This window comes from Pseudophryne corroboree, chromosome 2 (assembly GCF_028390025.1).
Source record: "Pseudophryne corroboree isolate aPseCor3 chromosome 2, aPseCor3.hap2, whole genome shotgun sequence".
NCBI lineage: Eukaryota > Metazoa > Chordata > Amphibia > Anura > Myobatrachidae > Pseudophryne > Pseudophryne corroboree.
In genome coordinates, this window is record NC_086445.1 from 798618907 (window position 1) to 798644039 (window position 25133).

The window sequence follows — 25133 nt, forward strand, 5'->3', positions numbered from 1 at the left end:
GGTGTTCCAGTCGGTCTGTTTCCTCCTCTTCCTCTCATACCCAAGGTGCTGAGAATCGTAAGAAAGAGGAATGAGAACAATACTCATTGTTCCAGATTGGCCAAGAAGGACTTGGTACCCGGAACTGCAAGAAATGCTCACAGAGGACCCATGGCCTCTGCCTCTCAGACAGGACCTGTTGCAACAGGGGCCCTGTCTGTTCCAAGACTTGCTGCGTTTGACGGCATGGCGGTTGAACGCAGGATCCTAGCGGAAAAAGGCATTCTGGATGAAGTTATTCCTACGCTGATAAAGGCTAGAAAGGACGTGACAGCAAAACACTATCACCGTATATGGCGAAAATATGTTGCCTGGTGTGAGGCCAGGAAGGCCCCCACAGAGGAATTCCAGCTGGGTCGGTTCCTGCACTTCCTACAGTCTGGAGTGAATATGGGCTTTAAGTTGGGGTCCATAAAGGTCCAGATTTCAGCCCTATCCATTTTCTTTCAAAAGGAACTGGCTTCTCTTCCTGAAGTTCAGACGTTTGTTAGGGGAGTGCTGCATATTCAGCCCCCTTTTGTGCCACCAGTGGCACCTTGGGATCTCAACGTGGTGTTGGGTTTCCTGAAATCACACTGGTTTGAGCCACTTAAGACCGTGGAGCTAAAGTATCTCACGTGGAAGGTGGTCATGCTATTGGCCTTAGCTTCGGCTAGGCGTGTGTCAGAATTGGCGGCTTTGTCATGTAAAAGCCCCTATCTGGTTTTCCATATGGACAGGGCAGAATAACGGACTCGTCCGCAATTTCTGCCGAAGGTGGTGTCGTCTTTTCATTTGAACCAACCTATTGTGGTGCCTGCGGCTACTCGTGACTTGGAGGATTCCAAGTTGCTTGATGTAGTCAGGGCTTTGAAGATCTATGTAGCCAGGACGGCTGGAGTCGGGAAAACTGACTCGCTGTTTATCCTGTATGCATCCAACAAGCTGGGTGCTCCTGCTTCAAAGCAAACCATTGCTCGCTGGATCTGTAACACGATTCAGCAGGCTCATTTTGCGGCTGGATTGCCGCATCCAAAGTCAGTGAAAGCCCATTCCACAAGGAAAGTGGGCTCTTCTTGGGCGGCTGCCTGAGGTGTCTCGGCATTACAGCTTTGCAGAGCAGCTACTTAGTCGGGTTCAAACACATTTGCTAAGTTCTACAAGTTTGATACCCTGGCTGAGGAGGACCTTGTGTTTGCCCATTCGGTGCTGCAGAGTCATCCGCACACTCCCGCCCGTTTGGGAGCTTTGGTATAATCCCCATGGTCCTTACGGAGTCCCCAGCATCCACTAGGACGTTAGAGAAAATAAGATTTTACTTACCGGTAAATCTCTATTTCTTGTAGTCCGTAGTGGATGCTGGGCGCCCGTCCCAAGTGCGGACTTTCTGCAATACGTCTATATAGTTATTGCTTAATAAAGGGTTATGTTATGTTGGCATCCATTGTTTGATGCTCTGTTGTTCATACTGTTGACTGGGTAAGTTTATCACAAGTTATACGGTGTGATTGGTGTGGCTGGTATGAGTCTTACCCTGGATTCCAAAATCCTTTCCTTGTAATGTCAGCTCTCGGGCACAGTTTCCTTAACTGAGGTCTGGAGGAGGGGCATAGAGGGAGGAGCCAGTGCACACCAGTAGTACTAAAGCTTTCTTAGAGTGCCCAGTCTCCTGCGGAGCCTGTCTATTCCCCATGGTCCTTACGGAGTCCCCAGCATCCACTACGGATTACGAGAAATAGATTTACCGGTGAGTAAAATCTTATTTTTTTTTTCTTAAATCCTAGAAGGCCGATATATTCCTCCTCACTTAAGAAACAAAGAAGCTTCAAGACTTGGTAAGTGGCGTGTATGTATGTATGTGTGTGTGTGTATATATGTATATATATGTGTGTGTATATGTATATATATATGTGTATATATATATATATATATATATATATATATATATATATATATATATATATTATAATTATAATTTTTCAGGCATGTCCAAACTGTGGCCCTCCAGCTGTTGAGAAACTACACATCCCAGCATGCCCTGACACAGCTTTGGCATTCCCTGACAGCAAAACTGTCAGGGCATGCTGGGATGTGTAGTTTCTCAACAGCTGGAGGGCCGCAGTTTGGACATGCCTGGATAGATAGATATAGATATAGATATAGATATAGATATATATATATATATATATATATATATATATATATATATATATATATATATATATATATATATATATAAAAATTTTTTTTTTTTTTTTTTTCAAAAGACCAGATTTCCTTTCTAATACCTTGCCTATACTCATCCGCCACTGTCAATTAATGAGTGTGGGAATGTTGAGAAGCAGAAATACTTTGAAAGCTACTATAGTTGGCTTACACTTTCTATTCTCACCATGTTTTTTAATTTGTTCAGAGGTTGGTAAACTGTTATGAATGATTTATTATCATGTAGGTTATCCAAGGTGTCAGTACCCAGCTGTAGATGTGTATAAGGGCTACGGTGATTGGTGGTCCCAAAGAAATGGTACGGTTGGTTACCTGTCTTGGTGTGTTGGCTGCACAATAGCTTGGCCTGCATAAGCTAGCCATTGAGCTGTCTGAATTGCAGTGGAATTCTAATTAAATTGCTGTCAATTTAAATTGATTTCTTCTCTGCACACTGCTAAGGTATTTTAGCACTCCACAGCTTAATTTATTTCGTGATAGAGGTTTTTTTTATTTTTTTATTTTTTTTTATTTTTTTTAATATAAAGATAAGCCTGCATTTGTTCTGTGATGAGACCTTAATTCCTGTGTTGTCACAATTGTTATATTACAGACTTCAATACAGGGTTTGTAGAGGGTAGATAAATCTCAATCTATGCTCCATTGATTTTATCAATTTAACGATTTATTTTGTCATGCGTGAGAATCTGGCATTAAGTCATTTATACTAATGTGCATGTAACATGCATTACACTGGGGTTTATCAGCTTGCTTTAGCTTGCTTTTATACACTAGTTAAGTGGTTGGCTTGGGTGATTTTTGTCCACAAGTTACTTTCTACTGAAACTATCAGACATGACCATCTTTCTCTGAATACTCCATGTGATACTCAAATTGTTTTCTTTCCCTTAAAGATTCAAACTGGGATTCTGGTCGGGGAGGAAATGGCTACATAAATGGAGCTAGTGATGACCGGGTGAATGGGTGTGATCGAACTGGATATGCCAGTAGGGGTACTACTGGTCGCACTGACAGAGGTATCTTTGTACTTTATTAATTACAATAATTGGAATACAAAGGGTTCCTTAAGTACCTCCTACACTAGAATGATTAGTTGGTGAAAAATTATCAAACAGGGTTTAGTTTTTCTTACTGTATTTTAGTTTCTCTGACGTCCTAGTGGATGCTGGGGACTCCGTAAGGACCATGGGGAATAGACGGCTCCGCAGGAGACTGGGCACATCTAAAGAAAGATTTAGGACTATCTGGTGTGCACTGGCTCCTCCCCCCATGACCCTCCTCCAAGCCTCAGTTAGATTTCTGTGCCCGGCTGAGCTGGATGCACACTAGGGGCTCTCCTGAGCTCCTAGAAGAAAGTATAGTTTAGGTTTTTTATTTTCAGTGAGACCTGCTGGCAACAGGCTCACTGCAACAAGGGACTAAGGGGAGAAGAAGCAAACCTACCTAAGTGGTGGTAGCTTGGGCTTCTTAGGCTACTGGACACCATTAGCTCCAGAGGGATCGAACACAGGACCCGACCGTCGTCCGTTCCCGGAGCCGCGCCGCCGTCCCCCTTACAGAGCCAGAAACAAGGTGGTCCGGAAAATCGGCGGCTGAAGACTTCTGTCTTCTCCAAGGTAGCGCACAGCACTGTGCGCCATTGCTCCTCATGCACACCACACACTGCGGTCACTGATGGGTGCAGGGCGCTGGGGGGGGCGCCCTGAGCAGCAATAGTAACACCTTGGCTGGCAAAACTAACACCATATATAGCCCCAGAGGCTATATAGGTGTATATTAACCCCTGCCAGAAACGATAAAATAGCGGGAGAAAGCCCGCCGAAAAAGGGGCGGAGCCAACTCCCTCGGCACACTGGCGCCATTATTCCCTCACAGCTTCGCTGGAAGGAAGCTCCCTGGCTCTCCCCTGCAGTCCTGCACTACAGAAAGGGTAAAAAAGAGGGGGGGCACAATTTAGGCGCAGTGTGTATGTATATATATTATAGGCAGCTATAGGGGAAAACACTGTATAGTGATATCCCTGTGTTATATAGCGCCCTGGTGTGTGCTGGCATACTCTCCCTCTGTCTCCCCAAAGGGCTTTGTGGGGTCCTGTCCTCTAAGAGCATTCCCTGTGTCGGTACTGCTGTGTCGACATGTATGATGAGGATAATGATGTGGAGGCGGAGCAAATGCCTGTGAATGTGATGTCACCCCCTGCGGGGTAGACACCAGTGTGGATGGACTTATGGAAGGAATTACGTGACAGTGTCAGCTCCTTACATAAAAGGTTTGACGACATAGGACAGCCGGCTACTCGGCTTGTGCCTGTCCAAGCGTCTCAAATGTCATCAGGGGCTATAAAACGCCCGCTACCTCAGATGACAGATACAGATGTCGACACGGATACCGACTCCAGTGTCGACGATGAGACGAGTGTACCCTCCAATAGATCCACCCGTTATATGATTGAGGCTATGAAAAATGTATTACACATTTCTGATACCCCAGGTACCACAAAAAAGGGTATTATGTTTGGTGAGAAAAAACTACCAGTAGTTTCTCTGATGTCCTAGTGGATGCTGGGAACTCCGTAAGGACCATGGGGAATAGACAGGCTCCGCAGGAGACTGGGCACTCTAAAAGAAAGATTAGGTACTATCTGGTGTGCACTGGCTCCTCCCTCTATGCCCCTCCTCCAGACCTCAGTTAGATTTCTGTGCCCGGCCGAGCTGGATGCACACTAGGGGCTCTCCTGAGCTCCTAGAAAGAAAGTATATGTTAGGTTTTTTATTTTACAGTGAGACCTGCTGGCAACAGGCTCACTGCAACGAGGGACTAAGGGGAGAAGAAGCGAACCTACCTGCTTGCAGCTAGCTTGGGCTTCTTAGGCTACTGGACACCATTAGCTCCAGAGGGATCGACCGCAGGACCCGTCCTTGGTGTTCGTTCCCGGAGCTGCGCCGCCGTCTCCCTTACAGAGCCAGAAGCATGAAGATGGTCCGGATAATCGGCGGCAGAAGACTTCAGTCTTCACCAAGGTAGCGCACAGCACTGCAGCTGTGCGCCATTGCTCCTCATACACACTTCACACTCCGGTCACTGAGGGTGCAGGGCGCTGGGGGGGGGCACCCTGAGCAGCAATAAAAACACCTTGGCTGGCAAAATCACAATATATAGCCCCAGAGGCTATTTTCTCTTCACAGTGTAGCTGGAAGACAGCTCCCCAGGCTCTCCCCTGTAGTTTTCAGGCTCAAAGGGTTAAAAAGAGGGGGGGCACTAAATTTAGGCGCAGTATTGTTTATACAAGCAGCTATTGGGGAAAATTCACTCAGTGATCGTGTTTATCTCTACATTATATAGCGCTCTGGTGTGTGCTGGCATACTGTCTCCCCAAAGGGCTGTGTGTGGTCCTGTCCTCAGTCAGAGCATTCCCTGTGTGTGTGCGCGGTGTGTCGGTACGGCTGTGTCGACATGTTTGATGAGGCTTATGTGGAGGCGGAGCAGATGCCGATAAATGGGATGTCGTCCCCTGTGGGCCGACACCAGAGTGGATGGATAGGTGGAAGGTATTAACCGACAGTGTCAACTCCTTACATAAAAGGCTGGATGACGTAACAGCTATGGGACAGCCGGCTTCTCAGCCCGCGCCTGCCCAGGCGTCTCAAAGGCCATCAGGGGCTCAAAAACGCCCGCTCCCTCAGATGGCAGACACAGATGTCGACACGGAGTCTGACTCCAGTGTCACACAATCCACTAGGAACATCCGTTACATGATCCCGGCAATAAAAAATGTGTTACACATTTCTGACATTAACCCAAGTACCACTAAAGGGTTTTATGTTTGGGGAGAAAAAGCAGGCAGTGTTTTGTTCCCCCATCAAATGTGAATGAAGTGTGAAAAAGCGTGGGTTCCCCCGATAAGAAACTGGTCATTTCTAAAAAGTTACTGATGGCGTACCTTTTCCCGCCAGAGGATAAGTTACGCTGGGAGATATCCCCTAGGGTGGATAAGGCGCTCACACGTTTGTCAAAAAAGGTGGCACTGCCGTCTTAGGATACGGCCACTTTGAAGGTACCTGCTGATAAAAAGCAGGAGGCTATCCTGAAGTCTGTATTTACACACTCAGGTACTAGACTGAGACCTGCAGATAGTGCTGCTGCAGCGTGGTCTGTAACCCTGTCAAACAGGGATACTATTTTGCGAACATAAGACGTCGTCTTATATATGACTGATGCACAGAGGGATATTTTGCCGGCTGGCATCCAGAATTAATGCAATGTCCATTCTGTCAGGAGGGTATTAGAGACCCGACACTGGACAGGTGATGCTGACTTTAAAAGGCACATAGAGCCTTATAAGGGTGAGGAATTGTTTGGGGATGGTCTCTGGGACCTCGTATCCACAGCAACAGCTGGGAAGAAATTTTTTTACCTCAGGTTTCCTCACAGCCTAAGAAAGCACTGTATTATCAGGTACAGTCCTTTCGGCTTCAGAAAAGCAAGCGGGTCAAAGGCGCTTCCTTTCTGCACAGAGACGAGGGAAGAGGGAAAAAGCTGCACCAGTCAGCCAGTTCCCAGAATCAAAATTCTTCTCCCGCTTCCTCTGAGTCCACCGCATGACGCGGGGGCTCCACAGGCGTAGCCAGGTACGGTGGGGGGCCGCCTCAAAAATTTCAGCGATCAGTGGGCTCGCTCACAGGTGGATCCCTGGATCCTTCAAGTAGTATCTCAGGGGTACAGGCTGGAATTCGAGGCGTCTCCCCCCCGCCGTTTCCTCAAATCTGCCTTGCCGACAACTCCCTCAGGCAGGGAGGCTGTGCTAGAGGCAATTCACAAGCTGTATTCCCAGCAGGTGATAGTCAAGGTGCCCCTACTTCAACAAGGACGGGGTTACTATTCCACACTGTTTGTGGTACCGAAACCGGACGGTTCGGTGAGACCCATTTTAAATTTGAAATCCTTGAACACATACATAAAAAAATTCAAGTTCAAGATGGAATCGCTCAGGGCGGTTATTGCAAGCCTGGAGGAGATGGATTACATGGTATCCCTGGACATCAAGGATGCTTACCTACATGTCCCCATTTACCATCCTCACCAGGAGTACCTCAGATTTGTGGTACAGGATTGCCATTACCAATTCCAAACACTGCCGTTTGGACTGTCCACGGCACCGAGGGTCTTTACCAAGGTAATGGCAGAAATGATACTCATTCGAAAAAAGGGAGTTTTTAATTATCCCGTACTTGGACGATCTCCTTATAAAGGCGAGGTCCATGGAGCAGTTGGTCGGAGTAGCACTCTCGGGAAGTGCTACAACAGCACGGATGGATTCTATACATTCCAAAGTCACAGCTGGTTCCTACCACACGCCTGCTGTTCCTGGGGATGGTTCTGGACACAGAACAGAAAAAAGTGTTTCTCCCGCAGGAGAAAGCCAAGGAGCTGTTATCTCTAGTCAGAGACCTCCTGAAACCAAAACAGGTATCGGTGCATCGCTGCACACGAGTCCTGGGAAAAATGGTAGCTTCTTACGAAGCAAAATTCCATTCGGCAGGTTCCATGCAAGAACCTCTCAGTGGGACCTCTTGGACAAGTGGTCGGAATCGCATCTTCAGATGCATCGGCTGATACCCTGGTCCTTGGAGACAGGGTTATCTCTACTGTGGTGGCTGCAGAGTGCTCATCTTCAAGAGGGCCGCAGATTCGGCATACAGGACTGGGTCCTGGTAACCACGGATGCCAGCCTTCGAGGCTGGGGGGCAGTCACACAGGGAAGAAATTTCTAAGGACTTTGGTCAAGTCAGGAGTCGTCCCTACACATAAATATTCTGGAACTGAGGGCCATTTACAATGCCCTAAGTCTGGCAAGGCCTCTGCTTCAAAACCAGCCGGTACTGATCCAATCAGACAACATCACGGCAGTCGCCCTTGTAAACAGACAGGGCGGCACAAGAAGCAGGATGGCGATGGCAGAAGCCACAAGGATTCTCCGATGGGCGGAGAATCACGTCTTAGCACTGTCAGCAGTGTTCATTCCGGGAGTGGACAACTGGGAAGCAGACTTCCTCAGCAGACACGACCGACACCCGGGAGAGTGGGGACTTCATCCAGAAGTCTTCCAACTGTTGGTAAACCGTTGGGAAAGGCCACAGGTGGACATGATGGCGTCCCGCCTAAACTAAAAACTAGATATTGCGCCAGGTCAAGGGACCCTCAGGCAATAGTTGTGGACGCTCTAGTGACACCGTGGGTGTACCAGTCGGTTTATGTATTCCCTCCTCTGCCTCTCATACCAAAGGTACTGAGAATAATAAGAAAACGAGGAGTAAGAACGATACTCGTGGTTCCGGATGGGCCAAGAAGAGCTTGGTACCCAGAACTTCAAGAAATAATATCAGAGGACCCATGGCATCTACCGCTCAGACAGGATCTGCTACAGCAGGGGCCCTGTCTGTTCCAAGACTTACCGCGGCTGCGTTGGACGGCATGGCGGTTGAATTCCGGATCCTAAAGCAAAAGGGCATTCCGGAGGAAGTCATTCCTACGCTGATAAAAGCCAGGAAAGAAGTAACCGCAAACCATTATCACCGTATTTGGCGAAAATATGTTGCGTGGTGTGAGGCCAGGAAGGCCCCAACAGAGGAATTTCAGCTGGGTCGTTTTCTGCACTTCCTACAGTCAGGAGTGACTATGGGCCTAAATTTGGGTTCCATTAAGGTCCAGATTTCGGCTCTGTCGATTTTCTTCCAGAAAGAACTGGCTTCACTGCCTGGAGTTCAGACATTTGTAAAGGGAGTGCTACATATTCAGCCCCTTTTTTGTGCCTTCTGTGGCACCTTGGGATCTCAACGTGGTGTTGAGTTTCTTAAAATCACATTGGTTTGAGCCACTTAAAACTGTGGATTTGAAATATCTCACGTGGAAAGTGGTCATGTTATTGGCCTTGGCTTCGGCCATGCGTGTGTCAGAATTGGCGGCTTTGTCATGTGAAAGCCCTTATCTGATTTTCCATATGGATAGGGCAGAATTAAGGACTTGTCCCCAGTTTCTCCCTAAGGTGGTATCAGCTTTTCACTTGAACCAACCTATTGTAGTGCCTGTGGCTACTAGGGACTTGGAAGATTCCAAGTTACTGGACGTAGTCAGGGCCTTAAAAAATTATATTTCCAGGACGGCTGGAGTCAGGAAAACTGACTCGTTTTTTATCCTGTAGCACCCAACAAAATAGGTGCTCCTGCTTCTAAGCAGACTATTGGCTGAATTTGTAGCACAATTCAGCTGGAGCATTCTGCGGCTGGATTGCCGCATCCTAAATCAGTAACAGCCCATTCCACGAGGAAAGTGGGCTCATCTTGGGCGGCTGCCCGAGGGGTCTCGGCTTTACAACTTTGCCGAGCTGCAACTTGGTCAGGGGCAAACACGTTTGCTAAATTCTACAAATTTGATACCCTGGCTGAGGAGGACCTTGAGTTCTCTCATTCGGTGCTGCAGAGTCATCCGCACTCTCCCGCCCGTTTGGGAGCTTTGGTATAATCCCCATGGTCCTTACGGAGTTCCCAGCATCCACTAGGACGTCAGAGAAAATAAGATTTTACTCACCGGTAAATCTATTTCTCGTAGTCCGTAGTGGATGCTGGGCACCCATCCCAAGTGCGGATTGTCTGCAATACTTGTATATAGTTATTGCCTAATTAAAGGGTTATTGTTGAGCCATCTGTTGAGAGGCTCAGTTATATTTCATACTGTTAACTGGGTATAGTATCACAAGTTATACGGTGTGGCTGGTATGAGTCTTACCCGGGATTCAAAATCCTTCCTTATTGTGTCAGCTCTTCCGGGCACAGTATCCTAACTGAGGTCTGGAGGAGGGGCATAGAGGGAGGAGCCAGTGCACACCAGATAGTACCTAATCTTTCTTTTAGAGTGCCCAGTCTCCTGTGGAGCCAGTCTATTCCCCATGGTCCTTACGGAGTTCCCAGCATCCACTACAGACTACAAGAAATAGATTTACCGGTGAGTAAAATCTTATTTCTCTATCGTCCTAAGTGGATGCTGGGGTTCCTGAAAGGACCATGGGGAATAGCGGCTCCGCAGGAGACAGGGCACAAAAAAGTAAAGCTTTACTAGGTCAGGTGGTGTGCACTGGCTCCTCCCCCTATGACCCTCCTCCAGACTCCAGTTAGATTTTGTGCCCGAACGAGAAGGGTGCAATCTAGGTGGCTCTCCTAAAGAGCTGCTTAGAGAAAGTTTAGTTTAGGTTTTTTTTTTCTTTACAGTGAGTCCTGCTGGCAACAGGATCACTGCAACGTGGGACTTAGGGGGAAAGTAGTAAACTCACCTGCATGCAGAGTGGATTTGCTGCTTGGCTACTGGACACCATTAGCTCCAGAGGGATCGAACACAGGCCCAGCCGTGGAGTCCGGTCCCGGAGCCGCGCCGCCGACCCCCTTGCAGATGCTGAAGCGTGAAGAGGTCCGGAAACCGGCGGCTGAAGACTCCTCAGTCTTCATAAGGTAGCGCACAGCACTGCAGCTGTGCGCCATTTTCCTCTCAGCACACTTCACTGGGCAGTCACTGAGGGTGCAGAGCGCTGGGGGGGGGCGCTCTGAGAGGCAAATATAAACCTTATACAAGGCTAAAAATACCTCACATATAGCCCATAGGGGCTATATGGAGATATTTAACCCCTGCCTGACTGGAAAAATAGCGGGAGAAGAACCCGCCGAAAAAGGGGCGGGGCCTATCTCCTCAGCACACGGCGCCATTTTCTGTCACAGCTCCGCTGGTCAGAACGGCTCCCAGGTCTCTCCCCTGCACTGCACTACAGAAACAGGGTAAAACAGAGAGGGGGGGCACATTAATGGCTATATATATATATATTAAAGCAGCTATAAGGGAGCACTTAATATAAGGATATCCCTTGTATATATAGCGCTTTGTGGTGTGTGCTGGCAGACTCTCCCTCTGTCTCCCCAAAAGGGCTAGTGGGTCCTGTCTTCATTAGAGCATTCCCTGTGAGTTTGCGGTGTGTGTCGGTACGTGGTGTCGACATGTATGAGGACGATATTGGTGTGGAGGCGGAGCAATTGCCAAATATGCAGATGTCACCCCCCAGGGGGTCGACACCAGAATGGATGCCTTTATTTGTGGAATTACGTGATGGTTTATCTTCCCTTAAACAGTCAGTTGAGGACATGAGGCGGCCGGACAATCAATTAATGCCTGTCCAGGCGCCTCAAACACCGTCAGGGGCTGTAAAACGCCCTTTGCCTCAGTCGGTCGACACAGACCCAGACACGGGCACTGATTCCAGTGACGACGGTAGAAATTCAAACGTATTTTCCAGTAGGGCCACACGTTATATGATTTTGGCAATGAAGGAGACGTTACATTTAGCTGATACTACAGATACCGTAAAACAGGGTATTATGTATGGTGTGAAAAAACTACAAACAGTTTTTCCTGAATCAGAAGAATTAAATGACGTGTGTGATGAAGCGTGGGTTGCTCCTGATAAAAAGTTGATAATTTCAAAAAAGTTATTGGCATTATACCCTTTCCCGCCAGAGGTTAGGGCGCGCTGGGAAACACCCCCTAAGGTGGACAAGGCGCTCACACGCTTATCCAAACAAGTGGCGTTACCCTCTCCTGAGACGGCCGCACTTAAGGATCCATCAGATAGAAAGATGGAAGTTATTCAAAAGAATATATACACACATGCAGGTGTTATACTACGACCAGCTATAGCAACTGCCTGGATGTGCAGTGCTGGAGTAGTTTGGTCAGAATCCCTGATTGAAAATATTGATACCCTAGATAGGGACAATGTTTTACTGTCGTTAGAACAAATAAAGGATGCATTTATCTATATGCGTGATGCACAGAGGGATATTTGCACACTGGCATCTCGGGTGAGTGCTATGTCCATTTCAGCCAGAAGAGCCTTATGGACACGACAGTGGACAGGCGATGCGGATTCAAAACGTCACATGGAGGTTTTGCCGTATAAAGGGGAGGAGTTATTTGGAGTTGGTCTATCAGACTTGGTGGCCACGGCTACTGCCGGGAAATCCACTTTTTTACCTCAAGTCACTCCCCAACAGAGAAAGGCACCGACCTTTCAACCGCAGCCTTTTCGCTCCTACAAAAATAAGAGAGCAAAGGGCTTGTCGTACCTGCCACGAGGCAGAGGGAAGAGACACCAACAGGCAGCTCCTTCCCAGGAACAGAAGCCCTCCCCGGCTCCTGCAAAAACCTCAGCATGACGCTGGGGCCTCTCAAGCGGACTCGGGGACAGTGGGGGGCCGTCTCAAAAATTACAGCGCGCAGTGGGCTCACTCGCAGGTAGACCCCTGGATCCTGCAGATAATATCTCAGGGGTACAGGTTGGAATTAGAGACGGATCCTCCTCATCGTTTCCTGAAGTCTGCCTTACCAACCGTCTCTTCCGAAAGGGAGAGGGTGTTGGAAGCCATTCACAAGCTGTACGCTCAGCAGGTGATAGTCAAAGTACCCCTATTACAACAAGGAAAGGGGTATTATTCCACTCTATTTGTGGTACCGAAGCCGGATGGCTCGGTAAGGCCTATTCTAAATCTGAAGTCCTTGAACCTCTACATAAAAAAGTTCAAGTTCAAGATGGAGTCACTCAGAGCAGTGATAGCGAACCTGGAAGAAGGGGACTTTATGGTATCCTTGGACATCAAGGATGCGTATCTACACGTTCCGATTTACCCCGCACACCAGGGGTACCTCAGGTTCATTGTTCAAAACTGTCACTATCAGTTTCAGACGCTGCCGTTCGGATTGTCCACGGCGCCTCGGGTCTTTACCAAGGTAATGGCCGAGATGATGATTCTTCTTCGAAGAAAAGGCGTATTAGTTATCCCATACTTGGACGATCTCCTAATAAGGGCAAGGTCCAGAGAACAGCTGGAGACAGCTTTAGCACTATCTCAAGAGGTGCTAAGACAACACGGGTGGATTCTGAATATTCCAAAATCCCATTTAATCCCGACAACTCGTCTGCTGTTCCTAGGAATGATTCTGGACACGGTTCAGAAAAAGGTTTTCCTTCCAGAGGAAAAAGCCAAGGAGTTATCCGATCTGGTCAGGAACCTCCTAAAACCAGGAAAAGTGTCAGTACATCAATGCACAAGAGTCCTGGGAAAAATGGTGGCTTCTTACGAAGCAATTCCATTCGGCAGATTCCATGCAAGAATATTCCAAAGGGATCTGTTGGACAAATGGTCAGGGTCGCATCTGCAGATGCACCTGCGAATAACCCTGTCACCAAAGACAAGGGTGTCACTTCTGTGGTGGTTGCAGAAGGCTCACCTATTAGAAGGCCGCAGATTCGGCATTCAGGATTGGATCCTGGTGACCACGGACGCCAGCCTGAGAGGCTGGGGAGCAGTCACACAAGGAAGAAACTTCCAGGGAGTATGGACGAGTCTGGAAAAGTCTCTTCACATAAACATTCTGGAACTAAGAGCAATCTACAATGCTCTAAGCCAGGCGGAACTTCTCCTGCAAGGAAAGCCGGTGTTGATTCAGTCGGACAACATCACGGCGGTCGCCCATGTAAACAGGCAGGGCGGCACAAGAAGCAGGAGTGCAATGGCAGAAGCTGCCAAGATTCTTCGCTGGGCGGAGAATCACGTGATAGCACTGTCAGCAGTGTTCATCCCGGGCGTGGACAACTGGGAAGCAGACTTCCTCAGCAGACACGATCTTCATCCGGGAGAGTGGGGTCTACATCCAGAAGTCTTCAACATGTTAATAGACCGTTGGGAAAGACCAATTGTAGACATGATGGCGTCTCGCCTCAACAAGAAACTGGACAAATATTGCGCCAGGTCAAGAGATCCACAGGCAATAGCTGTGGACGCACTGGTAACTCCTTGGGTGTACCAGTCAGTGTATGTGTTTCCTCCTCTGCCGCTCATACCAAAGGTATTGAAGATCATACGGCAAAGAAGAGTAAGAACAATACTAGTGGTTCCGGATTGGCCGAGAAGGACTTGGTATCCGGAACTTCAAGAGATGCTCACGGACGAACCGTGGCCTCTACCTCTGAGAAGGGACCTGCTACAGCAGGGTCCCTGTCTTTTTCAAGACTTACCGCGGCTGCGTTTGACGGCATGGCGGTTGAACGCCAGATCCTAAAAGGGAAAGGCATTCCAGAAGAAGTCATTCCTACCTTGATTAAGGCACGGAAGGAAGTCACCGTGAAACATTATCACCGCATTTGGCGAAAATATGTAGCGTGGTGCGAGGATCGGAGGGTTCCGACGGAGGAATTCCAACTGGGTCGTTTCCTACATTTCCTGCAATCAGGATTATCTATGGGTCTCAAATTGGGATCCATTAAGGTTCAAATTTCGGCCCTGTCAATATTCTTCCAAAAAGAATTGGCCTCTGTCCCTGAGGTCCAGACTTTTGTCAAGGGAGTACTGCATATACAGCCTCCTGTGGTGCCTCCGGTGGCACCGTGGGATCTAAATGTAGTTTTAGATTTCCTCAAATCCCATTGGTTTGAACCATTGAAAAAGGTGGATTTGAAATATCTCACATTGAAAGTGACTATGTTACTAGCCCTGGCCTCTGCCAGGAGAGTATCTGAATTGGCGGCTTTATCTTATAAAAGTCCTTATCTAATCTTCCATTCGGATAGGGCAGAACTGCGGACTCGTCCGCATTTTCTCCCTAAAGTGGTATCAGCATTTCATCTGAACCAACCTATTGTGGTGCCTGCGGCCACTAGCGACTTGGAGGACTCCAAGTTGTTGGACGTTGTCAGAGCCTTAAAAATATACATTGCAAGGACGGCTGGAGTCAGAAAATCTGACTCGCTGTTTATATTGTATGCACCCAACAAGTTGGGCGCACCTGCTTCTAAGCAGTCGATTGCTCGTTGGATTTGTAACACAATTCAACTTGCACATTCTGTGGCAGGCCTGCCACAGCCTAAAACTGTAAAAGCCCACTCCACAAGGAAGGTGGGCTCATCTTGGGCGGCTGCCCGAGGGGTCTCGGCATTACAACTCTGCCGAGCAGCTACGTGGTCGGGGGAGAACACGTTTGTAAAATTTTACAAATTTGATACCCTGGCAAAGGAGGACCTGGAGTTCTCTCATTCGGTGCTGCAGAGTCATCCGCACTCTCCCGCCCGTTTGGGAGCTTTGGTATAATCCCCATGGTCCTTTCAGGAACCCCAGCATCCACTTAGGACGATAGAGAAAATAAGAATTTACTTACCGATAATTCTATTTCTCGGAGTCCGTAGTGGATGCTGGGCGCCCATCCCAAGTGCGGATTATCTGCAATACTTGTACATAGTTATTGTTAACTAATTCGGGTTATTGTTAAGGAGCCATCTTTAAGAGGCCCTTTCTGTTGTCATACTGTTAACTGGGTTTAGATCACAAGTTGTACGGTGTGATTGGTGTGGCTGGTATGAGTCTTACCCGGGATTCAAAATGCCTCCCTTATTGTGTATGCTCGTCCGGGCACAGTACCTAACTGGAGTCTGGAGGAGGGTCATAGGGGGAGGAGCCAGTGCACACCACCTGACCTAGTAAAGCTTTACTTTTTTGTGCCCTGTCTCCTGCGGAGCCGCTATTCCCCATGGTCCTTTCAGGAACCCCAGCATCCACTACGGACTCCGAGAAATAGAATTATCGGTAAGTAAATTCTTATTTTTTTCCTGCATCTGACGAATTAAATGAGGTGTGTGAGGAAGCGTGGACTTCCCCAGATAAGAAATTGATCATTTCTAAACGGTTAATGGCTGCGTACCCTTTCCTGCCAGAGGATAGGTCACGCTGGGAAACACCCCCTAGGGTAGATAAAGCACTGACACGCTTATCAAAGAAGGTGGCACTACCGTCTCCGGATACTGCCGTCCTAAAAGAACCTGCTGATAGAAAGCTGGAAAGTACCCTAAAAGCTATATACACACACACTGGCATTATATTGAGACCCGCTATTGCATCAGCTTGGATGTGCAGTGCTGCTGCTGCGTGGTCAGACTCCCTGTCTGAAAACATTGATACCATGGATAGGGACAATATTTTGCTAACTATTGACCATATAAAAGACGCGGTCTTATACATGCGTGATGCACAGAGGGATATTTGCCGGCTGGCATCAAAAATAAGCGCTATGTCCATTGCCGCCAGACGGGGGTTATGGACTAGGCAATGGTCAGGTGATGCCGACTCCAAGCGGCACATGGAAGTTTTACCCTATAAAGGGGTGGAACTTTTTGGGGAAGGTCTTTCAGACCTTGTTTCCACAGCTACTGCTGGGAAATCGACCTTTTTGCCACAGGCTACCCCATAGCAAAAGAAAGCACCGTATTATCAGTTACAGTCCTTTCGGCCCCAGAAAAATAAGCGGGCTAGAGGCTCATCCTTTCTGCCGAGGGGCAGAGTATCTCAGGGGTACAGGCTGGAATTCAAGACGTCTCCCCCCCGCCGTTTCCTAAAATCTGCCTTGCCGGCAACTCCCTCTGCCAGGGAGGCAGTGTTGGTGGCTATTCAAAAACTGTATTCACAGAAAGTGATCGTCAAGGTACCCCTCCTTCAGCAAGGAAAGGGTTACTACTCCACAATGTTTGTGGTACCGAAACCGGACGGTTCGGTGAGACCCATCTTAAATTTAAAAGCCTTGAACACTTATATCAAAAGGTTCAAGTTCAAGATGGAATCGCTCAGGGCGGTTATTGCGAGCCTGGAGGAGGGGGATTACATGGTATCCCTGGACATCAAGGATGCGTACCTGCATGTCCCCATTTACCCTCCGCACCAGGAGTACCTCAGATTTGTGGTACAGGACTGTCACTATCAGTTCCAGACGCTGCCGTTTGGGTTATCCACGGCACCGAGGGTCTTTACCAAGGTAATGGCCGAAATGATGATACTCCTTCGCAAGAAGGGAGTTTTAATTATCCCGTACTTGGACGATCTCCTGATAAAGGCGATGTCCAAAGAACAGTTGATAGGGGGGGTGGCACTTTCTCAGGAAGTGCTACAACAGCACGGCTGGATTCTAAACATTCCAAAGTCACAGCTGGTCCCGACGACACGTCTTCTGTTCCTGGGAATGATTCTGGACACAGACCAGAAAAGTGTTTCTTCCACTGGAAAAAGCCGAGGAATTGTCGTCTCTGGTCAGAGACATCCTAAAACCAGGAAAAGTGTCGGTGCATCAATGCACACGAGTCCTGGGAAAAATGGTAGCTTTGTACGAAGCAATTCCATTCGGAAGGTTCCACGCAAGGACGTTCCAGTGGGACCTGTTGGACAAATGGTCCGGGTCCCATCTCCAGATGCAACAGCGGATAACCCTATCGGCCAGAACCAGGGTGTCGCTGCTGTGGTGGCTGCAGAGGGCTCATCTACTAGAGGGCCGCAGATTCGGAATACAGGACTGGGTCCTGGTGACCACGGATGCCAGCCTTCGGGGCTGGGGGGCAGTCACAAAGGGAAGAAATTTCCAAGGACTGGTCAAATCGGGAGATTTCTCTTCACATAAATATCCTGGAGCTAAGGGCCATTTACAATGCCCTAAGCCAGGCAAGACCCCTGCTTCAAAACCAGCCGGTACTGATCCAGTCAGACAACATCACGGCGGTCGCCCATGTAAACAGACAGGGTGGTACGAGAAGCAGGATGGCGATGGCAGAAGCCACAAGGATTCTCCGATTGGCAGAGAATCATGTGTTAGCACTGACGGCAGTGTTCATTCCGGGAGTGGACAACTGGGAAGCAGACTTCCTCAGCAGGCACGACCTCCACCCGGGAGAATGGGGACTTCATCCAGAAGTCTTCCAAATGCTGGTCAACCGGTGGGAAAAACCACAGGTAGACATGATGGCGTCCCGCCTCAACAAGAAGTTGAAAAGATATTGCGCCCGGTCAAGAGACCCTCAGGCGATAGCGGTGGACGCTCTAGTGACACCATGGGTGTACCAGTCGGTTTGTGTTTCCTCCTCTACCTCTCATACCCGAGGTACTGAGAATAATAAGGCGAGGAGTGAAAACCATACTCGTGGTTCCGGATTGGCCAAGAAGAGCTTGGTACCCGGAATTTCAAGAGATGCTTACAGGGGACCCTTGGCCTCTGCCGCTCAGACAAGACCTGCTGCAGCAAGGACCCTGTCTGTTCCAAGACTTAACGCGGCTGCGTTTGACGGCATGGCGGTTGAACACCGGATCCTGAAGGAAAAGGGTATTCCGGAGGAAGTCATCCCTACCCTGATCAAAGCCAGGAAGGATGTCACCGCAAGACATTATCACCGCATTTGGCGAAAATATGTTGCTTGGTGTGAGGCCATGAAGGCCCCGACGGAGGAATTTCAACTGGGTCGATTCCTGCACTTCCTGCAAGCAGGGGTGACGTTGGGCCTCAAATTGGGGTCCATAAAGGTCCAGATTTCGGCTCTGTCGATTTTCTTCCAAAAAGAACTGGCTTCACTGCCCGAAGTTCAGACTTTTGTCAAAGGAGTACTGCATATTCAGCCTCCTTTTGTGCCCCCAGTGGCACCTTGGGATCTCAATGTGGTTTTGGCATTCCTGAAATCACATTGGTTCGAACCACTTAAGACTGTGGTTTTAAAATATCTCACGTGGAAAGTGGTCATGCTGTTGGCCTTGGCGTCGGCCAGGCGGGTTACAGAATTGGTGGCTTTGTCTTGTAAAAGCCTTTATCTGATTTTCCATATGGATAGGGCAGAATTGAGGACTCGTCCTCAGTTTCTCCCAAAGGTGGTCTCAGCTTTTCACTTGAACCAACCTATTGTGGTGCCTGCGGCTACTAGGGACTTGGAGGATTCCAAGTTGCTGGACGTAGTCAGGGCCCTAAAAATATATATTTCCAGGACGGCTGGAGTCAGAAAGACTGACTCGCTGTTTATCCTGTATGCACCCACCAAGCTGGGTGCTCCTGCTTCTAAGCAGTCTATTGCGCGCTGGATTTGTAGCACTATTCAGCTGGCGCATTCTGCGGTAGGCTTACCGCAGCCTAAATCTGTAAAAGCCCATTCCACACGGAAGGTGGGCTCATCTTGGGCGGCTGCCCGAGGGGTCTCGGCTTTACAACTTTGCCGAGCAGCTACTTGGTCGGGGGCAAACACGTTTGCAAAATTCTACAAATTTGATACCCTGGCTGAGGAGGACCTGGAATTCTCTCATTCGGTGCTGCAGAGTCATCTGCACTCTCCCGCCCGTTTGGGAGCTTTGGTATAATCCCCATGGTCCTTACGGAGTCCCCAGCATCCACTAGGACGTCAGAGAAAATAAGAATTTACTCACCGGTAATTCTATTTCTCGTAGTCCGTAGTGGATGCTGGGCGCCCATCCCAAGTGCGGATTGTCTGCAATACCTGTACATAGTTATTGTTACAAAAATCGGGTTTTGTTGTGAGCCATCTCTTCAGAGGCTCCATTTGTTATCATACTGTTAACCGGGGTTTCTATCACGTGTTATATGGTGTGGCTGGTATGAGTCTTACCCGGGATTCAAAAATCCTTCCTTATTGTGTCAGCTCTTCCGGGCACAGTTCCTAACTGAGGCTTGGAGGAGGGTCATGGGGGGAGGAGCCAGTGCACACCAGATAGTCCTAAATCTTTCTTTAGATGTGCCCAGTCTCCTGTGGAGCCGTCTATTCCCCATGGTCCTTACGGAGTCCCCAGCATCCACTACGGACTACGAGAAATAGAATTACCGGTGAGTAAATTCTTATTTCTCTGACGTCCTAGTGGATGCTGGGACTCTGTAAGGACCGTGGGGAATAGCGGCTCCGCAGGAGACAGGGCACAAGAATAAAAGCTTTAGGATCAGGTGGTGTGCACTGGCTCCTCCCCCTATGACCCTCCTCCAAGCCTCAGTTAGATTTTTGTGCCCGAACGAGAAGGGTGCAGGCTAGGTGGCTCTCCTGAGCTGCTTAGAATAAAAGTTTAATTTAGGTTTTTTATTTTCAGTGAGTCCTGCTGGCAACAGGCTCACTGCATCGTGGGACTAAGGGGAGAAGAAGCGAACTCACCTGCGTGCAGAGTGGATTGGGCTTCTTAGGCTACTGGACATTAGCTCCAGAGGGACGATCACAGGTACAGCCTGGATGGGTCACCGGAGCCGCGCCGCCGTCCCCCTTACAGAGCCAGAAGAGACTAAGAGGTCTGGTGAAGTCGGCGGCAGAAGACAATCCTGTCTTCAGACTAAGGTAGCGCACAGCACTGCAGCTGTGCGCCATTGCTCTCAGCACACTTCACACTCCGGTCACTGAGGGTGCAGGGCGCTTGGGGGGGAGCGCCCTGAGACGCAATATAAATGATAATACCTTAGGTGGCAAAAGAATACATCACATATAGCTCCTGGGCTATATGGATGTATTTTAACCCCTGCCATTTTTACACAAAAGAGCGGGAGATAAGGATGTCGTGAAGGGGCGGAGCCTACCTCCTCAGCACACAAGCGCCATTTTCCCTCACAGTTCCGCTGGAAGGACGGCTCCCTGACTCTCCCCTGCAGTCCTGCTTCAGAATCAGGGTAAAAAAAGAGAAGGGGGGGCACTATTGGCAGCAAATGACAATATAAACAGCAGCTATACGGGAACAACACTTATATAAGGTTATCCCTGTGTGTGTATATATGTATATATATATGTGTATATATGTGTGTGTGTATATATATATATATATATATATATATATATATATATATATATATATATATATATATATATATATATATATATATATATAATATATTTATATATTTATATATTCTATCTATAGCGCGCTGGGTGTGTGCTGGCAGACTCTCCCTCTGTCTCTCCAAAGGGCTCGTGGGGTCCTGTCCTCTATCAGAGCATTCCCTGTGTGTGTGCTGTGTGTTGGTACGTGTGTGTCGACATGTATGAGGAGGAAAATGATGTGGAGGCGGAGCAATTGCCTGCGTTAGTGATGTCACCCCCTAGGGAGTCGACACCTGACTGGATGATCGTGTTCAAACAATTAAGTGATAATGTTAACACTTTGCAAAAAACTGACGACATGAGACAGCCGGCAAATCAATTAGTGCCTGTCCAGGCGTCTCAGACACCGTCAGGGGCCCTAAAACGCCCGTTACCTCAGTGGGTCGACACAGACCCAGACACAGATACTGAGTCTAGTGTCGACTGTGATGAGTCGAACGTAATGTCCAGTAGGGCCACACGTTACATGATCACGGCAATGAAGGAAGCATTGCACATTTCTGACACTACAAATACCGCTAAGGGTATTATGTGGGGGGTGAAAAAACTACCATTGTTTTTCCTGAGTCAGATGAATTGAATGAGGTATGTGATAAAGCGTGGGTTTCTCCCGACAAAAAACTGCTAATTTCTAATAAATTATTGGCACTATATCCTTTCCCATCAGAGGTTAGGACACGTTGGGAAACACCCCCTAGGGTAGATAAGGCGCTCACACGTTTATCTAAACAAGTAGCGTTACCGTCTCCTGATACGGCCACCCTCAAAGAACCAGCTGATAGAAGGCTGGAAAATATCCTAAAAAGTATATACACACATACTGGTGTTATACTGCGACCAGCAATCGCTTCAGCCTGGATGTGCAGTGCTGGAGTCGCGTGGTCGGATTCCCTGACTGAAAATATTGATACCCTGGATAGGGACAATATATTGTTAACTATAGAGCATTTGAAGGATGCATTACTATATATGCGTGATGCACAGAGGGATATTTGCACCCTGGCATCAAGAGTAAGTGCTATGTCCATCTCTGCCAGAAGAACGTTATGGACGCGTCAGTGGTCAGGGGATGCGGATTCCAAACGACATATGGAAGTATTGCCGTATAAAGGGGAGGAGTTATTTGGGGCTGGTCTTTCGGACCTGGTGGCAACGGCTGGAAAGTCCACCTTCTTACCCCAGGTCACTTCACATCAACAGAAAAAGACACCGTCTTTTCAAACTCAGTCCTTTCGTTCCCATAAATACAAGCGAGCAAAAGGCCATTCCTTTCTGCCCCGGGGCAGAGGAAGGGGAAAAAGACTGCACCATGCAGCCGCTTCCCAGGATCAGAAGCCTTCCCCTGCTTCTGCCAAGTCTTCAGCATGACGCTGGGGCTTTACAAGCAGACTCAGACTTGGTGGGGGCCCGTCTCAAGAATTTCAACGCGCAGTGGGCTCACTCGCAAGTGGATCCCTGGATTCTACAGGTAGTATCGCAGGGGTACAAACTGGAATTCGAGGCGTTTCCCCCTCGCCGGTTCCTGAAGTCTGCTCTGCCAAAGTCTCCCTCCGACAGGGAGGCAGTTCTGGAAGCCATTCACAAGCTGTATTCCCAGCAGGTGATAATCAAGGTACCCCTCCTACAACAAGGAAAGGGGTATTATTCCACGCTGTTTGTGGTACCGAAGCCGGACGGCTCGGTGAGACCAATTTTAAATCTGAAATCCTTGAACACTTACATAAAAAGGTTCAAATTCAAGATGGAATCACTCAGAGCGGTGATAGCGAACCTGGAAGAAGGGGACTATATGGTGTCTCTGGACATCAAAGATGCTTATCTCCACGTCCCAATATACCCTTCTCACCAAGGGTATCTCAGGTTTGTAGTACAAGACTGTCATTATCAGTTTCAGACGCTGCCGTTTGGGTTGTCCACGGCACCTCGGGTCTTTACCAAGGTAATGGCCGAAATGATTCTTCTTCGAAGAAAAGGCGTATTAATTATCCCTTACTTGGACGATCTCCTGATAAGGGCAAGGTCCAGGGAACAGTTAGAAGTCGGAGTAGCACTATCTCAGATAGTGTTACGTCAGCACGGGTGGATCCTAAATATTCCAAAATCGCAGCTGATTCCAACGACACGTCTTCTGTTCCTAGGAATGATTCTGGACACAGTCCAGAAGAAGGTTTTTCTCCCAGAGGAGAAGGCCAAGGAGTTATCCGAGCTAGTCAGGAACCTCCTAAAACCAGGCCAGGTGTCAGTGCATCAGTGCACGAGGGTCCTGGGAAAAATGGTGGCTTCTTACGAAGCAATTCCATTCGGAAGATTCCATGCAAGAACGTTTCAGTGGGATCTACTGGACAAATGGTCCGGTTCGCATCTTCAGATGCAGCAGCGGATAACCCTGTCACCAAAGACAAGGGTGTCCCTCCTGTGGTGGTTGCAGAGTGCTCATCTTCTAGAGGGCCGCAGATTCGGCATTCAGGATTGGATCCTGGAGACCACGGATGCAAGCCTGAGAGGCTGGGGAGCAGTCACACAGGGAAAAAACTTCCAGGGCTTGTGGTCAAGCATGGAAACATCTCTTCATATAAACATTCTGGAACTACGGGCCATTTACAATGCCCTAAGTCAAGCGAAACCCCTGCTTCAGGGTCAGGCGGTATTGATCCAATCGGACAACATCACGTCAGTCGCCCACGTAAACAGACAGGGCGGCACGAGAAGCAGGAGGGCAATGGCAGAAGCTGCAAGGATTCTTCGCTGGGCGGAAAATCATGTGATAGCTCTGTCAGCAGTGTTCATTCCGGGAGTCGACAACTGGGAAGCAGACTTCCTCAGCAGACACGACCTTCACCCGGGAGAGTGGGGACTTCACCCAGAAGTCTTCCACCTGATTGTAAACCGTTGGGAAAAACCAAAGGTGGACATGATGGCGTCACGTCTAAACAAAAAACTAAACAGATATTGCGCCAGGTCAAGGGACCCTCAGGCAATAGCGGTGGACGCTCTGGTGACACCGTGGGTGTACCAGTCAGTGTATGTGTTCCCTCCTCTGCCTCTCATACCAAAAGTACTGAGAATCATAAGAAGGAGAGGAGTAAGAACGATACTCGTGGTTCCGGATTGGCCAAGAAGGACTTGGTACCCGGAACTTCAAGAGATGCTCACGGAAGACCCGTGGCCTCTACCTCTAAGAAAGGACCTGCTCCAGTAGGGGCCTTGTCTGTTCCAAGACTTACCGCGGCTGCGTTTGACAGCATGGCGGTTGAACGCCGGATCCTGAAGGAAAAAGGCATTCCAGATGAAGTCATCCCTACCCTGGTCAAAGCCAGGAAGGATGTAACCGCAAAACATTATCACCGCATTTGGCGAAAATATGTTGCGTGGTGTGAGGCCAAGAAGGCCCCTACAGAGGAATTTCAACTGGGTCGTTTCCTCCATTTAAGGTTCAAATTTCGGCCCTGTCGATTTTCTTCCAGAAAGAACTGGCTTCAGTACCTGAAGTTCAGACATTTGTAAAAGGGGTACTGCATATACAACCTCCTTTTGTGCCTCCAGTGGCACCTTGGGATCTCAATGTTTTGAGGTTCCTTAAGTCACATTGGTTTGAACCACTCACCACTGTGGACTTAAAATATCTCACATGGAAGGTGACGATGCTGTTAGCCCTGGCTTCAGCCAGGCGTGTGTCAGAATTGGCGGCTTTATCATATAAAAGCCCTTACTTAATTTTTCATTCTGACAGGGCGGAATTGAGGACTCGTCCTCAATTTCTCCCTAAGGTGGTTTCTGCTTTTCACATGAACCAACCTATTGTGGTGCCTGCGGCTACTAGGGACTTGGAGGACTCCAAGTTACTTGACGTTGTCAGGGCCCTGAAAATATATGTTTCCAGGACGGCTGGAGTCAGAAAGTCTGACTCGCTGTTTATCCTGTATGCACCCAACAAGCTGGGTGCTCCTGCTTCTAAGCAGACTATTGCTCGTTGGATTTGTAGTACAATTCAGCTTGCACATTCTGTGGCAGGCCTGCCACAGCCAAAATCTGTAAAAGCCCATTCCACAAGGAAAGTGGGCTCATCTTGGGCGGCTGCCCGAGGGGTCTCGGCTTTACAACTTTGCCGAGCAGCTACTTGGTCAGGGGCAAACACGTTTGCTAA

At 48.5% G+C, this 25133-nt stretch overlaps 1 protein-coding gene across 5 annotated transcripts in view; it reads left to right on the forward strand.

Annotated features, from left to right (window-relative positions):
• Positions 1-25133, forward strand: part of DDX3X (DEAD-box helicase 3 X-linked) — an 89208-nt gene that overhangs the window by 21424 nt on the left and 42651 nt on the right. For 2 of the 5 annotated variants that reach the window (XM_063955599.1, XM_063955603.1), the window contains exons 3-5: positions 1803-1853; positions 2471-2542; positions 3138-3260. In XM_063955599.1, coding sequence (XP_063811669.1) covers positions 1803-1853; positions 2471-2542; positions 3138-3260 — 246 coding nt within the window. The remainder of the gene's footprint in view (positions 1-1802; positions 1854-2470; positions 2543-3137; positions 3261-25133) is intronic. The other 3 variants (XM_063955604.1, XM_063955606.1, XM_063955605.1) reach the window with 2 other exon arrangements.